At 38.7% G+C, this 14,930-nt stretch overlaps 2 protein-coding genes across 2 annotated transcripts; one reads left to right on the top strand and one right to left on the bottom strand.

The window, feature by feature from the left end:
- pmvk (phosphomevalonate kinase) lies at positions 1-5,591 on the bottom strand. Its single transcript, XM_056762191.1, has 5 exons — positions 5,405-5,591; positions 5,259-5,322; positions 3,625-3,777; positions 2,792-2,921; positions 1-1,145 (listed from the first exon to the last, which is right to left on the bottom strand). Exons 1-5 carry the CDS (start codon positions 5,491-5,493, stop codon positions 1,000-1,002), a joined length of 582 nt encoding a protein of 193 aa, XP_056618169.1. The 5' UTR covers positions 5,494-5,591; the 3' UTR covers positions 1-999.
- A 1,793-nt stretch (positions 5,592-7,384) lies between these two features.
- Positions 7,385-12,264, top strand: eaf1 (ELL associated factor 1). The gene is made up of 6 exons (XM_056762190.1): positions 7,385-7,655; positions 8,448-8,542; positions 8,624-8,760; positions 8,975-9,141; positions 9,361-9,561; positions 11,455-12,264. Exons 1-6 carry the CDS (start codon positions 7,553-7,555, stop codon positions 11,502-11,504), a joined length of 753 nt encoding a protein of 250 aa, XP_056618168.1. The 5' UTR covers positions 7,385-7,552; the 3' UTR covers positions 11,505-12,264.
- Positions 12,265-14,930: the final 2,666 nt, after the last annotated feature.

Below are 14,930 nucleotides of genomic sequence, written 5' to 3'. Positions count from 1 at the left end.
TAAAACCACATATTTTTATTGATCCAGAGTTTGTTCCCACTGTGTTGTTACATGTTGTTAAGTGATTGTTTAAAGTCATTTATATATGTTAGATTGCTTCTGTATGTCTCTGCATATAGTAAATGAGAATAGAGCTCGCTTCAACTTGAACTAGAATAAACTGCCCAACAGTAGTTCATGGAAATTGAACAGAAATTCATCAACTTTTACAGTTGTAAAATGCAACATACACAAAAAGCAGCAGATATTCTTGAAAAACATAATTTATGATATTAAAACATTGGCAAGGACCGTTTTTTGCAGACTACATACCACGTGAGCCACAGCTCCTAAAAAGCGAAGCCGCGGGCTCTTTGATTTCTGATATTTAAAAATATGCAGTCGTAACAGAAACAGAATAATTCACATGGTAACCGAGGCCTTGTCCATTGCTTCTGTTATTTGTGACCAGCGAGAGAAGGTGCATTTTGAGGCTGCATTTAAAGCCCCCCTGAACCAGAAGTTGCTATCATTTTTACCTCCGTATTCCGACCCATTTCCGAGTGAAACGGAATTTTAAAACAGAAAAACGTAGGCTTGTTTGTTACTGCTATTTGATTGGATGGATTAAAACATTTTAAACTGGCAGGAGACAGAGCGTTGAATGGGAGGAGTTAACAGATGTAACGCCCAAGCGGTCTAAATTACGTCTTTTAAGATAGATAGTCACAAGTGAGCGGAAGTGCATTTTCAGATTTAAATTTAAGATTATGACGCCACATGAATTTAAAAAAGACAATGAAACACATTGTTTAACTATTTACAATAAACACTGCATAATTTAATTAAAAATGGATTTGTTATTGCTTATTTCACTGGGACTTTAAAGGAGCTTTCGAAATGAAGTGGCCTTACCAGCCTTTAGTTTTGCTGGTTTTGGAACACAGCCATTGGAGGATGCACTCTTCATATAGGAAAAGAGCTAAAGAATACAGAACAGTGATCTGTTAAGCATCTTTATCAATTCAGTTTCATCCTGTTTGTAACCAGTGACAGTAATCCCTGCATCTGTTTCTCCAGAACATCATCATCTTCATCATTCCTGATGATCAGATCAAATTTCACACCCTCATCCAAACCACACTCAGACTCGGCATCATCGATACCTGCAGAATCAAATTAACACTGATTATTAAAATTAAATTGAGTCAGAGTCAGACCCATCAGATCGCCATTGGCACAATCTGTATCAGGAGAATGTTAGGAACCTTTTTTCACCAAAGAGACATTTATACAGGTTTAGTTGATTCATTTTTGCAAAAGCTACTAGTTTATGTGATAAAAAACATGTTTTAATGACTTCAACACTAATAACTTGATTCCACTACAATTGGGGCTCCAGAAAATGATTTCCATGACTTACGAACAACAAACAGGTTTACATTTGGTCTTTAATCCCTTTGTGCATTGTACATTTATGTAGTATTCATCTGTTTTGCTCTGCATGACTTTAGTCATCATCAGATTGAAACATATTTCCTCTGCACGTGAGTTTCGCTCGAGCAGCGTCTGATAGCCTCGCCTCCCGAAACTGCGACCGTCGAGTGCGTGAAGGGTCCACAGTTCCACACTTCATATTTTTGGTGGAGAAAGTGCATCATCCATGTACTTAGTGGACTTCTTTGCAAAGAATTTTCAATGTGAACGCACTACTCACACCATTTATACTACAAAATGGCGTAGAATAGTGCATAAGTGCGCGACTTGGGACACACCATGGGAAATGCCTAACGACATGTTTTTATCACTGTTCCTCAAGCCTCATCAGGTATTTTTAATGATAATAAAGTATATTTTTAATGATCGTGTTTGACGGCTGTTGCTTTTTCAAATGCACATTATAAGCGACTCAATCTCACAGTGCTTTTACACACAAGTATGACTACCCTGCAGAAAAAAACATCAAAGAAATTCTGACAGTTTCCATTGCATTAAATACCTTTTTGTCGGACAGAACCAAATGATCCAAAGGATCCCTTGATATAAATAAACTCTATGGAAAAGCCTATAGAGTCTTTTAAAAGAATTCTGTCATCTTACAAGATATATATATATACATATACATATATATGTTCATGTCAGCTCTGACTAAAGCATACAACTGAAAATATATTATTGTTAAATTTCTCATTAATGCAATTATGGTGGTGGTGTAATGGTGTGGGGGATGTTTTCTTGGCACACTTTAGGCCCCTTAGTGCCAATTGGGCATCGTTTAAATGCCACGGCCTACCTGAGCATTGATTCTGACCATGTCCATCCCTTTATGACCACCATGTACTCATCCTCTGATGGCTACTTCCAGCAGGATAATGCACCGTGTCACAAAGCTCCAATCATTTCAAATTGGTTTCTTGAACATGACAATGAGTTCACTGTACTAAAATGGCCCCACAGTCACCAGATCTCAACCCAATAGAGCATCTTTGGGATGTGGTGGAACGGGAGCTTCGTGAAACCCCCTCAAATCTCATCAACTGCAAGATGCTATCCTATCAATATGGGCCAACATTTCTAAAGAATGCTTTCAGCACCTTGTTGAATCAATGCCACGTAGAATTAAGGCAGTTCTGAAGGCCAAAGGAGCTCAAACACAGTATTAGTATAGTGTTCCTAATAATCCTTTAGGTGAGTGTATAACCATACTGCAAAAGTGTGTCTGTGCAACACCTGCCTACAGATTCAAACGGGAGAAGTAAACACATAAAGGAAATGAAGGGTCAATTCAAGAAAGTACGGTTCAAATATCTACCTGAAGTGAAACTCCAGCCTCTCTGTGATCGTGTTTCCTCAGACGCCTCCACCCGCACACAGATGCATTGATCAGGAAACTCTTTTTGAAACCAACGAACATCTGACAGTCTTCTGCAGTCACTGATGATCTGAGTTATGAACACAAATGGGTGTGAGATCAGTCACACAGATGATCAACTATCATCCTAGCAACTATTGTGATTGAAGGAGCTCGGTGTCATCAATATAAAGTGACTCTGAATTTAAAACTCAAATATCTTTGGGGTGTCATTTAAAAAATCTAAAAGCTGCAATCCGTAACGTTTGCCTCTTTCCACGGCCTCTGTCTAAAAACTAAAACTGCAGGAGTCTTTATGTGTGTTGTGCTTTGGCACTGCTTCTCTGAGTGAAGAAAAGTTGGTTGTCAAATTTGCCTGACAAAACCAGCCCAATGGCTACTCAAAACTAACAAAAAAAACGTTTATGGTCGCGACGGGATAAGACAGCAGTGTCAAAACTCTGGAGGGCCAGTGTTCTCATACTCAACACAACACAGTTTTTTTCTTGTGCGCTAGTTCGCTAAGCCGAACAGCCAATGAGAGTGATCTGACTCCCAGACGGGCTCCGCCACCGATACAACAGGAGACAGAACTTACTTTAACGGAACACACCAGAGAAACTAAACCAGACGACTAACCTGGGCTCGGCACAGGTAAAGACACAGTTTGTTTTATGTACTTGGTCAGTAACTGTTTTTTTTTATTTTTAACCCAAACATTCACAGATTGCAGCTTCCGGGATCAATTTATCTCTCTATAATATCTGAAGACTGCATTTTGTCGGCGCTCGTACCCAGATGGGTTGTACTACGTTTTTAATGGCGAGTCTACAGAAGAAGCCCGAGTCCTCTTGTCTCTTCATCTCACCCCAATGGATCATGTCGGAGCGGTAGCGCTCCTTATACTGACCAGCACCCAACAGCTCCTCGTAGTCCAGATGATGATCCTAAAATTCACACATATACATGAACTTCATCAGAGATTACAGTACAGACTCTAATATGAAGGTTAACACATACCTGGTGCCACCGCCAGACTAAACCACTGACCACAGCTGTCGTTACACATAATAAAACCGGCCCACTGGACAGAAACAATCATTAAGTGCTCACATTTGCAGCGCACACTTCATATCACTGAAGATGAAATAAACTGTTGTCTTGTGTTGGTCTGGATTATGGTCTGGGTATGTGTCTAATAACCGTATTAGAAACTGGGGAAAGTTATTTTTTACATAATCTTAACATTTGAGCACATATATATGGAAACTTTGTTAGCTGTGCAACTAGCAGCCAGAGACTTAACATCAATAAAACTGTTTGTCATCTCTTGTTGTTCAGTTTCCATAAGTGCATGAGAATGAAGGGAGAGGGAACAGTGAGACGACTCATGTTATGTGTCAGGTGTGTGCTCAAGCAGTTGTATTTGCTCAGTTTCACTATACACGCTTGGTTTGGTTTCTCCGTCTGACAGGTGTAAATATCTGGCCACTTAACTGGAGGTCATCCTGTCTGCACATCCACTGACTGAGCGTGTGTGTGTCCTCCAATATGGTTCCTTCCGTTAAAGTTTTTAATAACAACAATAGGCCCTTTTCACATGACGTCGGATCTTCTGAAGCAGTGTTTGCGGAAGATGTCATGTTATCTCTTTTACTTGTTTATTAGTGAAGGTTCAGCGGATGTTTTTTCCTCACAACATTTCAAAACTTCTCCTTCTTGGTTTTTACCGTCAGTTTGCACTACTTCCAACTGCTGGTGAAGGTGGACTTCTCTATTTAGTTAAGTCATATTCTTGCTATAAGTCCAGGTAGCTAGATAACAGTTGTTTTTTTAATAAACTTACCTGCATTTTACAGACGATGGCGAACCGGATGTTGGACTACACTGCTTTGAGAAACGCGGAAGTTAACTGACGTCATTGTGAAAACGCTCTATTGTTGTCCCAGGCAGAGAGGGATCTCGCATATTCTGCTAAATGACTAAATGAATATTCAAATGAAATCAGATTCGATCTAGCCCTATGCTCCGCCCACAAAAACATATCACAGTGTTTACGTACAAAAAAGGGTTTCTTATGTCGACTGAAGCGAAGACTAGTCAACAACAAGATAATAAACTTAATTTGCTATTATAGTGGGTTAGTGAAGCAGATGAAGTGATAATAGGTTCAACAGTATTGACTGAAGTTATACATTTAGGCAAACACTCCAAACGAGTTTGAACCTTTTTAACATCTTACAAATAACTGATATGCATGTGTTTGCTACTCTATATCCACACAGTCTGTTCTTTTAAATGATCCAGTTCCCGATTTGTCCAAACCTGTCTGGAGCCATTGTTCACTCACACTTTGTTAATCTATTTACATTGTACTGTCAATCACATCTTCAGTATTTGATCGAGAGGGTGCGCGTGCGCGTGGTACCTGAGCGTACTGCCGTTTGAGAGGTGCAGACAGTCTAAGAATACAGGACGTCTCAGAAGACAGTCTGTAATGTACAGTTACAATATTAGTCATATATTCGCTCATATGTGCATGTTCAAATATCACAAAAATCCTCGACGTCTCACCTTTTCTGGAGTAAATCCGTCACATAGTCCTTCCCTGATTTGCGTTTTCCACTGAATAAAAGGACAGTCCTCGGCTGTGCAGGTGTCATGACTTTATCTTCGTTAACTCAACTCGCGACACATGTCCGGTGTGCTCTCCGATGTTCAACTAGGAACGCCTTCGTGTTTACTTACATTACCGTAGTAAACACACAGCCTGCGCACATCAAATGTACAAATGCGCTTTGATCTAAATTACTCTTTAAGTTTTTATTAACCGTCGTGATAATTTCCCCTTCGTGTTTTTGTTTTGGGGCGTAAGTGAAGGCTTTGTGTGATGTTTAACTGTTACTGGTGTATTTTAAGTGTACGTGAATGGGTCGTTTATACTTCTTAGCTGGATTGACGGTAATCGGACAAGCGTCACGCCATCAGCTCACGGGTATGGAAGCAAATAAGAGACATAATGTTTTGAAATTTAACAGCCTATGAATACTTGATTTTGAATTATTTTACTTTGGAAACCATGTATCTGAATTTATTTGTTTCGAATTTACCTCTATGAAATTTAAATATGAAAATTCTTGATTTCCAATTTAAAAACCTGAATTTAATGCTCACAAATTCAGATACAAAAAAAATTCGATTGCTCTTATTTAGATCTCAAATTTCAAGTTAATACTTTTCAAAGAAAACATATGTCTAATTCGACTGCTCAAATTCAGATCGAAAAATTCAAGTTAAATATTCACATGGTAACATCCGGGCTACCCAGGATAGGAAAAACAGTTGAGCCCAGAGCCCGTCTGTAATTGAACCGAACAATTGAACCGAACTATTGAACCGAACCATTGAACCGAACCATTGAACCGAACTATTGAACCGAACCATTGAACCGAACCAATGAACCGAACCAATAAACCGAACCAATGAACCGAACCGACGTCGGAAAATAATAATAATACTAGTTCCAAAAAATAATTAGCAACAACATACTTTTGTTCTGTAGAGTCTGATTGTACAGAAACAGCAAACTTACCGGAGCGCCTTCGTTTTCCCTAGAAGTCATCTTCTTGACATGTTTTATATCCGTGCCTTGACCTCTTCTTGGATCATGACAGACAGTCAGGTTGTCGTCCTCTGATAGACCGCCCGACGTCGGTTCATTGGTTCGGTTCAATGGTTCGGTTCAATAGTTCGGTTCAATAGTTCGGTTCAATGGTTCGGTTCAATAGTTCGGTTCAATAGTTCGGTTCAATGGTTCGGTTCAATTGCAGACAGGCTCTGGGCTCAACTGTTTTTCCTATCCTGGGTAGCCCGGATGTTACCATGTGAATATTTAACTTGAATTTTTCGATCTGAAAAATCACCAGTATGTTTAAAAAACAAAGAAACTTGTAAAAGTATAATGTAAATGATTACAGTTACATTAATAAATGTTGTTCAGTAGTATTTGTATTTCTGTCAAGTGAGTTTTTCTCACTATAATTCCCTTTCTCTATCTTTTGTTAGGGTTTGTAAGGCAGTCTATGTAAAGCTGCAATGAAATAAGATTGCAAATACAGTGTTAATTCATCAGAGTTGAAAATGTAAAGTTTGGGGTACTTTAGAAATATTGTTTACAACACTACTTTCTTAATAGCCTTATGCTCATTTTGAAAATTACTTAAACCCTAATTTATTTTTTTGCTATGTATCCTTTTAACACTTTCTTCAGTGACCTAAGTACCTTGTAGCTCTACCCTGTTCCTTCCTATATATGTCATTCCTCCAATATCGTTTTCTTAAATAGGATTATTTATTTTCCTTTTTATCATGTTTTAATTTGAAAGTTAACTTGACTTTCAGATTCAAGTTGTCACTATGTCTGCCTTTTTACAATTGTTAAAATGGTTCGTTAAATGGCAGTTTTGTATGTAAATTTGTTCACTCGACTAGGTGATATTACCCAGAACTCACCGCGAGAGGGCGGACTTTTGTGACTTTCAGCGCAGCATCATATCAGTTTCCGTTCAACTGTGTTCCGGAAGTGCTAGTTCTGTCTGGGGCGTGTTGAACAAGTTTTCAGTTGTTGTTGTTGTTGTTGTTGTTGTTGTTGTTGTTGATGGTCATGATGATGATGGTAAAAGGTCAGAATTGATGTGAATGTGTGAGCTGTGATGTGCAGTGATGAACGGCAGCTTGAACCCGACTCTGGATAAAGAGGAGCACGTGTTAAAGCTCGGGGAGAGTTTCGAGAAGAAACCGAAATCATCGTTTCACACCGTCAGATGTGAGTCTATAGATTACAACAACACATTCTACACAGCAGGAGCTGATAACACACCAGTGTCTTGTTTATTTAGGAAATAACGAACAATCGCTATCCGTGTGTGTGCTGTTGTTTATGAGGGCACAAATGTCATTATGACATCACGTGTATAACAACGTAAACATGGCACTTCCTGTGATTATTATAGCCAAAGGTGTTCTGTGATGGTTAGTTTTAGTGGTAGGATTATGAGAGATATAATGTTCACAACATTGATGATGCACCATTGTCTAAATGCGTACATACTATTTTAAGGATACCAAAAAGTTGATTTATGATTTAATGTTTGTACATCTGTCCATTAGGGGTGTATAAAAATAAAAAATAGATCTCGATGTGTTCTGGGATTTTGCTGATAATGATAACCAAACGATACTTTAATTCCATCCTTAGAAAATGTGTTTGTAATTATAAGAATATTGATTACTCATAATAATAATAACAACGATGAAAACAATAAATTGAAAAGATTAAATATTTTAAATAACATAAAAAGAAATGAAAAACCACTGCAGTAAGAAAGGGTTTTTGATTTTGGTTATTAAAAGTGAGTGACATATGCGATAATGAGATTTCACACATCATTAATACAACATTTACGCTATACCTCGCACATTCCTACTGTCCATCTCTCTCTCCATTGATTTGTAAGCATTTGAAAGAAAAGCAACAGTGGCCAATACACAGTAGAATGAGGCAAATGTAATTTTGTTATTGATCAGGAGACAAACGTGTGCTGTTTTTCCTTTACAGATGATTTTAAACCTGCATCCATAGACACATCTTGTGAAGGAGAGTTACAAGTAGGAAAAGGAGATGAGGTCACCATCACATTACCACACATACCAGTAAGAGCTCATCTTTTCAAAATTCTCGCTCTTCTTATGTGCATTTCTGCATTTTCCACATGCTGCAATCTATTTCTGAAGGGCTCCACTCCACCGATGACGGTGTTTAAGGGCAACAAGCGGCCGTATCAGAAAGACTGCGTTCTGATCATCAATCATGACACCGGAGGGTTTATGCTGGAAAAGCTCAGCAGCAGCATACAGGTCAAGAAAACAAGGTGAAGCGTTCATTACAGCTCACTTCATAACAACCTGTCAGAATAAACAAGCGGCTGGACTTGCTTTAAAAAGCCTGACCAGCAGCTAATACACTTTTCATTATGTTGTGAGTGTTAAGAGAGAGAACTCACACACACACACTGGTCGGTTAAGATGCCATGTAAACCACATCTTCTTCTTTCTCCTGATTGTGTTGTTGTTTGTGATGTCCAGAGCTGAGGGCAGCAGTAAGATCCAAGCTCGCATAGAGCAGCAGTCAGTGAGAGCCAACCAGCCGTCATCACAGTTCCGAGCCCCCATCAAACCAGGAGCCGGCCCCAAAACCTCACCGAGTAAAGACAACCCATCACCTGAGCCTCACCTGGATGATATCAAGCGAGGTTGGAGAGTTCTCTTCTTCATTCTTGTGTGGCAGGGGTGTGCGTCTTTGTGACGCGTGCTCAATGCTTTAGGCTGTGTGACGATAAGGGAACTCTAGGCTTAACGCAAAGTACAACAAGATGACTGCTCTGTCAGGTTTTGAATATGGGATATCATGTAAAACATACATCTCTACATGGACCAGTAACATGCAGGTTGTTTTCATTGTGCCGTCTCAGAGTTGCGGGCGGAGGTGGACATCATTGAGCAGATGAGCAGCAGCGGCAGCAGCTCCTCAGACTCCGGCAGTGGCTCAGGCAGCGGTGACGACAGCTCCTGCAGTGATGGAGAACAGGACAATCACATCTCTCCCGGCAGGAATAATATGGCCAATGGCACAAGCAAACCCCAGGGCAGCAACCAGCTGATGAACACACTGAGTGAGTGTTGATCTGTACAATTGTGTGTTGGGCTTAATAGAGAAACTGAACTATATCAGAGGAGTTCTGACGCCGGTCGCAAAAAGCCCGTTTCAGGAGCTCCCCAGGTAAGTTTGCGCTCTAGTTTGAGCAAACATTGTTCTTTTCAACTCAAGAAAGTGGATTAAAGCAGCGTTTCCCAATCAAGTCTTGAACAACAGACAGAGAGCCCCAAGGGAAACATTTGCACTTTGCAGGGACGAATGTTTGAAAGAAAAAAAACCAAACATCAATTATCACTATTTCTACCATGGTCTGTTTGAATACTGGATTCTGACTGGTTGGAAGGTGTGCGTTAAAAGCGTTTAATGCACAGGGAGTTCCAGTCAGTTTGATCAATGTTATATCAATGATATCAATGATCAATGATATAATGAACCGAGTCGCTTTCACCTGTCTGATCACAAATGACACTGTAAACATCAATAACAGCTTTAATTTGACAAATGACTGTGGTATAAGCAAGATAATCCACGGCTAGCTGCGCATTAAAGGGTTTAACATGTGCACAAGACTAATGATGCCACAATTCTCAATATAATATTGAATCGTTAGTTACGACATCCACAGTTTAACACGCGTGTGTGAATTGCCATTTTGCATTTAAATCATTTCTGTGCATGTAATTTCTGTCTGTCTGTCTTCGTCTGCACGCTGATATAGAATAACGCCATAATATAAGTGGTATAATGTACAGGCAGCCGGTTGTTAGGGCAGAAATAAGCCCCGATAGTGTGATCAGGACCCGCCGCAAATACCAGCCGGCTGCCTGTACATTATACCACTTATTACATACTTACACACTACCTGCCACATAAGTAAGTTATTGAACATGAAAAATTGACTTGAAATTTTTGATTAGCTCCTTTTAAAGAAATACAGACCTTCCACAAGGAAACTACGTTTACTTTTGGTTTTTAGGTATGACACGACCTTTCAAATGCCATGAACACGCAATTTGGATGAATCATTTGTAATATAATAAAGAAATAAACCATGTGAAGCAATGGGCTACAGGGCATTCTAATAAGGACTAAGGGCGTGGTGGCATGACGCGAAGTCATTTAAACCCTGTAGCTGTTATAAAATGCACTGTAAAACACTGCTTCTTGGGGATTATTGCTTTTATAAAACAGTTACTCCATTTGCTTAGCATGGATTCATAAAATAATGTAAATAAAATGATATTTAGGCTATGTGGTGCGGTCAGACGATATATATCGGGGTATTTTATAACAGCTTAGAACTCCGCTATCAAAATCAAAATCAAGGACCTGAACTGACTGTTTTATAATGTCATATATGTTATTAAAAGACATATTTGTATTGCATTTTTTTGTAATATTAAACTGCACCTGTCATAATGATTTGCATCATCCGGGTTAGTTTTGAGAGGTTGTTATGTGAGAATAACAAACCCTTGAGTGTCACAACTGGCCAATCAGAATCAAGCATTCCAGAGCTCTGTGTATCTCATGACAATGTGCTGAACTTAGTGGGTTTGTGTAAGGCGCCGGTGCAATTGCTTGTGCAGTAACTTATAACGGCAGAAACAACTTAAATAACAACTTTAAATACATTTATGGTCAAACAGATATGAATAGTATGAGTACGTCACTTAACCTTTTCAAAGTGAGTTTTTGTGCTTTTGCAAAATAAAGAAAACAAGGATGTGCTGCGTCATCTCCTCTCCTTGAACTTATTTGTGAAGCGCTGCGCCTCACAAACTGAACCAAACTCAGTAAGGAGTTATACCATGGATAGGGCCTTCAATCTTGATGCATTTTGTTTTGCTGTTATAAAGATCTCTTCAGTGTGTAGAATGTTTGTAGTGATGTGCTGTTGTTTTGTCAGGAAATGATCTTCAGCTGAGTGAATCGGGCAGTGACAGTGATATGGACTGATCGTCTCTATGATGTCCTGCTGTTTCACATGAAGAGGGACGTGTGCATTCAGTGTTTCATGTATGTTGTAATATCAGTGGTTTTATCTTTAGTTTAACAGGAAGATGTTCTAGAAGGTCTGGAGAAGAAAGCTTTTTAGATGTGTATGTAGATTTGGTTTTAGTGATTGTGTAAATCTTTGTTATCCAAAACCTATTGCACTGTTTGGTTTTAAATGTTCATTGTTTATTTTATCAAGTTATATATCAAGTTCATTGGTCACATGTTTGTTTTTCTGTGATTATTGGGACATTTGGCAACACCTAAAGCAGTCCGATCTTTGATTCTTTTTTGTTGTTGAGGTCAAATACAGATGATGTCATTATTATTTTCAAACCTTAATTAATAATTTTATTTTCATTTGTCAAAGGCTGATTTTGGAGTTTTACTGCGTCAACCAATATTGATGTGTATCGGAATACAGTGTGTAAGATGATTCAATGTAATGTGTATTAACATAGGCGTAATTATGATTATTTGATGTCTTGCTGCCAAATACAGAAAAAGATGAAAATATTCAAAGCAGAAATATCTTGTGTGTATATATATATATATATGTGTGTGTATTTTTCACATACATGTTAAACCAACAAAACAGAAATGTATGGAACAGATTTGATGTTAACAAACTCTGACCTTTCGCTAACATAAAGCATAAATATGAAGGGGGAGCTCATACACGCTCAATAAACTCAAACGACTGCAGTTCTTTTCAATTGAACGACTGTGTAGTGTGTTTGTTGTGTGTAACATGTCTTCATGTGTCCACTGGCTGGTGGTGCATCATTCTTAAGCAGCGATCACACTTGAATTTGCACATGCGAAATTCATTCAGACGGTGCTGCAAAAATGTGGGGGAACAGGATATGACACGCATAATGATATTAAATGAAAGTTTTCACTCTTTAAACTTTACCATCCGCTCCTGTTTCTATTGCCACCTCAAACCAAGCCGCTTCTCTTTTTAGTTGTTTTTGTAATCTTTTAAAGTTGTGTTGTACAAAACAGGATGATGTGACACTGCTATAATGAGCGATTCCACCATTTTGGATTTTCTGTACCGAGAGGTCACGCTGTGAAGTGTTGATCTTCTTTTGGTCTCACGTGATGTGAATTCGCTGGTCAGAGTTCACCAAACATGAATTTTGCTACGCAATGCGAAATATTTCCACACGGCCTTGCGTTTCCGGGCTGTTGCATGCGTATGAATGGAGTGGAAACTCAAGTGTGACCGCGGCTTTACATTCAATCACATTGTTCAGTGTTTTTACGATGAGCACCATTATGACTAAGATACATACACATACATTTTTAAGGTTCATATATAGCAATCTTGAGATAACAAAAAGAGAGTTGTCATGCCAACTGAATACAAACTTGATGACTTCTTCCAATATTTTTTTTTAAATAAAGCAACAGACCCTGTGTGTACATGACCTTAGTTTGAAAACTGTACTTGGACGCTCTTAATATTGGAACACAGATTTTTAATTAAAACAGACATTAAATGGAACAGAAAAGCAGGGCTGAACTAACATAAGGTCATGGTATAACTCCAGAGTGACTCAACATCAGTCGGCTCAAGGGATAAGAGATCACAGTTGAATCTGTCAGAGTCAGATGTTTGCTCGGGCCGGGAGGGATGTGTGTAGGAAGACCCCTTTGAAACAGTCTGTTCTCAGTCAGGTGATCTCAGCACAGGTGTGGTGTCTGGACGAGCGGACGAGCGTCTGGCAGCAGCAGTCCAGAGACACGATCGCATTCAGTCGGGTCTCAAGGTCCTGGATGAAAGTGCTTCACTGCCTTCACATCATATTAAAGAAACCATGGCCACTTCTTTGGGACACAGGGCTCTAAAACACAAAATCACACACACATCTGTGACCACACAGGAGGGATTATAAGGAGTGTTACAACTAATCAGCACAATCATAAGAAGGTGACTTTAAAGCAGTGAAAGGAGTAATTCTTTCAGGAAAAAGTGTGTGAGATCAGCCATTCTGCTCTCGAGATGTGGTTGCTGAAGCCAGGAGGGAGCACTGACACGGCACAGACGTCTGACGTCTGGATCACAGAGAGGTTGGTCCGGCAGCAGTGGAGGTACCATCGGTGGAGGATGAAGAGACGCTGTTTAGCCTCACAGGTTCTCTTGAAAAAACCATGAATCCTGACCGCTGCTTCTCTCTGATATGACGTTCTGAAACACAGAAGAACAAACAGTAAACTATTATAAACACACTTTATTCATATGTATATTTGCCTCTTAAGACATCTGGCAGCCAGTGACGCTACTTTACATTAGTGAAAGAACACAAATACACAACAAATACAGCAGAGATCAGACCGCATCCTAACCAATAATCTATAACCTCGTTGGTGAATATCATTTTTTTATAATAACTACTTTTGGTCAGGTATAAAATGAGTGAATTAATCTAATTTTAATTCAGAAAGTTGCATCATCAGATCATCTTGGTTTCTGACTTTCTTTTCAACAAATTAAATGTTTGAGTAAACAATGATGCAAACATAGAAAAATGAAAATGGTAAACTGCCCAACTAAAGGAAAAACTGATGGCCATAATGATGACCAAACATTTAGAATCAAACATCAACATTCTCAATAAGAGCTTGTGTAGAGGTCCGACAGAAATCAAGTCGATCTGGTTAGTATGAGTGAAGCTGGTAATGCTGTTTGTGGAGTTGAATATCTAGAGATAGTTTTATCTTGTTTATTTCATGTGAGTCAGTTAGTTCTTGGCTTCAGTGATTCTACTCATTATCATCTCCAATGCTCAATCATCACTTCATTCATCACCTCATTATCTGATTCAGAGTTACTTTAACTCTCTTTAGAATGGGGCCAAATGCTCATTTAGCTGTGTAAAGCCACACAAAACATTAAGAGACTATTTCACTCATTTTAAAATGGACTATTTCTAGGTATGCGTTCTGTTAAAATGGTATTTTTCCATTCTATGAACTACTAATAATATTTTTCACAAATCTTAAATAAAAATATAGTTTCTCTATTTGCAGAAAATGAAAACAGATTTTCTGTCAGCTTGAGCAACATATAGGCCTACAGTAAAACTTTGTAGTTTTACAGTTTTTGACTGTATTTTAGAAACAACCTGTAAAAATTGTATCTATATAAATCTAATTTTAAAAAACTCTTTCTTTTTACATTTTACAGGGAAAACTTCTGTCAAATTACGGGAGAAAATAACAGAAAGATTTTTGATGTGATAATCTAAGTTCTGATCACAGTTGTCGTGTGTCTTCCACACTGCTGTTAGATGACTTCATGCCACTCCTGAGGTTTGATTTTGTTTAAAATTAACAAACACTGGACTGGACACAAAACATCTAGAAATGATTGGAATG

This window comes from Triplophysa dalaica, chromosome 12 (assembly GCF_015846415.1).
Source record: "Triplophysa dalaica isolate WHDGS20190420 chromosome 12, ASM1584641v1, whole genome shotgun sequence".
Lineage (NCBI taxonomy): Eukaryota > Metazoa > Chordata > Actinopteri > Cypriniformes > Nemacheilidae > Triplophysa > Triplophysa dalaica.
The sequence above is the reverse complement of the archived record's forward strand: the minus strand, read 5'-3'. Positions and strand labels throughout refer to the sequence as shown.

What these genes read in the sequence shown, in the direction of transcription:
- eaf1 (XM_056762190.1), top strand. Translation starts at nt 7,553, where the DNA reads ATGAACGGCAGCTTGAACCCGACTCTGGATAAAGAGGAGCACGTGTTA. An exon ending in ATCGTTTCACACCGTCAGAT is followed by an intron (nt 7,656 to 8,447) that starts GTGAGTCTATAG and finishes TTTCCTTTACAG; the next exon opens with ATGATTTTAAACCTGCATCC. An exon ending in CCAGCTGATGAACACACTGA is followed by an intron (nt 9,562 to 11,454) that starts GTGAGTGTTGAT and finishes TTGTTTTGTCAG; the next exon opens with GAAATGATCTTCAGCTGAGT.
- pmvk (XM_056762191.1), bottom strand. Translation starts at nt 5,493, where the DNA reads ATGACACCTGCACAGCCGAGGACTGTCCTTTTATTCAGTGGAAAACGC. An exon ending in ACGGATTTACTCCAGAAAAG is followed by an intron (nt 5,323 to 5,404) that starts GTGAGACGTCGA and finishes TGTACATTACAG; the next exon opens with ACTGTCTTCTGAGACGTCCT. An exon ending in ACGTAGTACAACCCATCTGG is followed by an intron (nt 2,922 to 3,624) that starts GTACGAGCGCCG and finishes TTCATAACTCAG; the next exon opens with ATCATCAGTGACTGCAGAAG.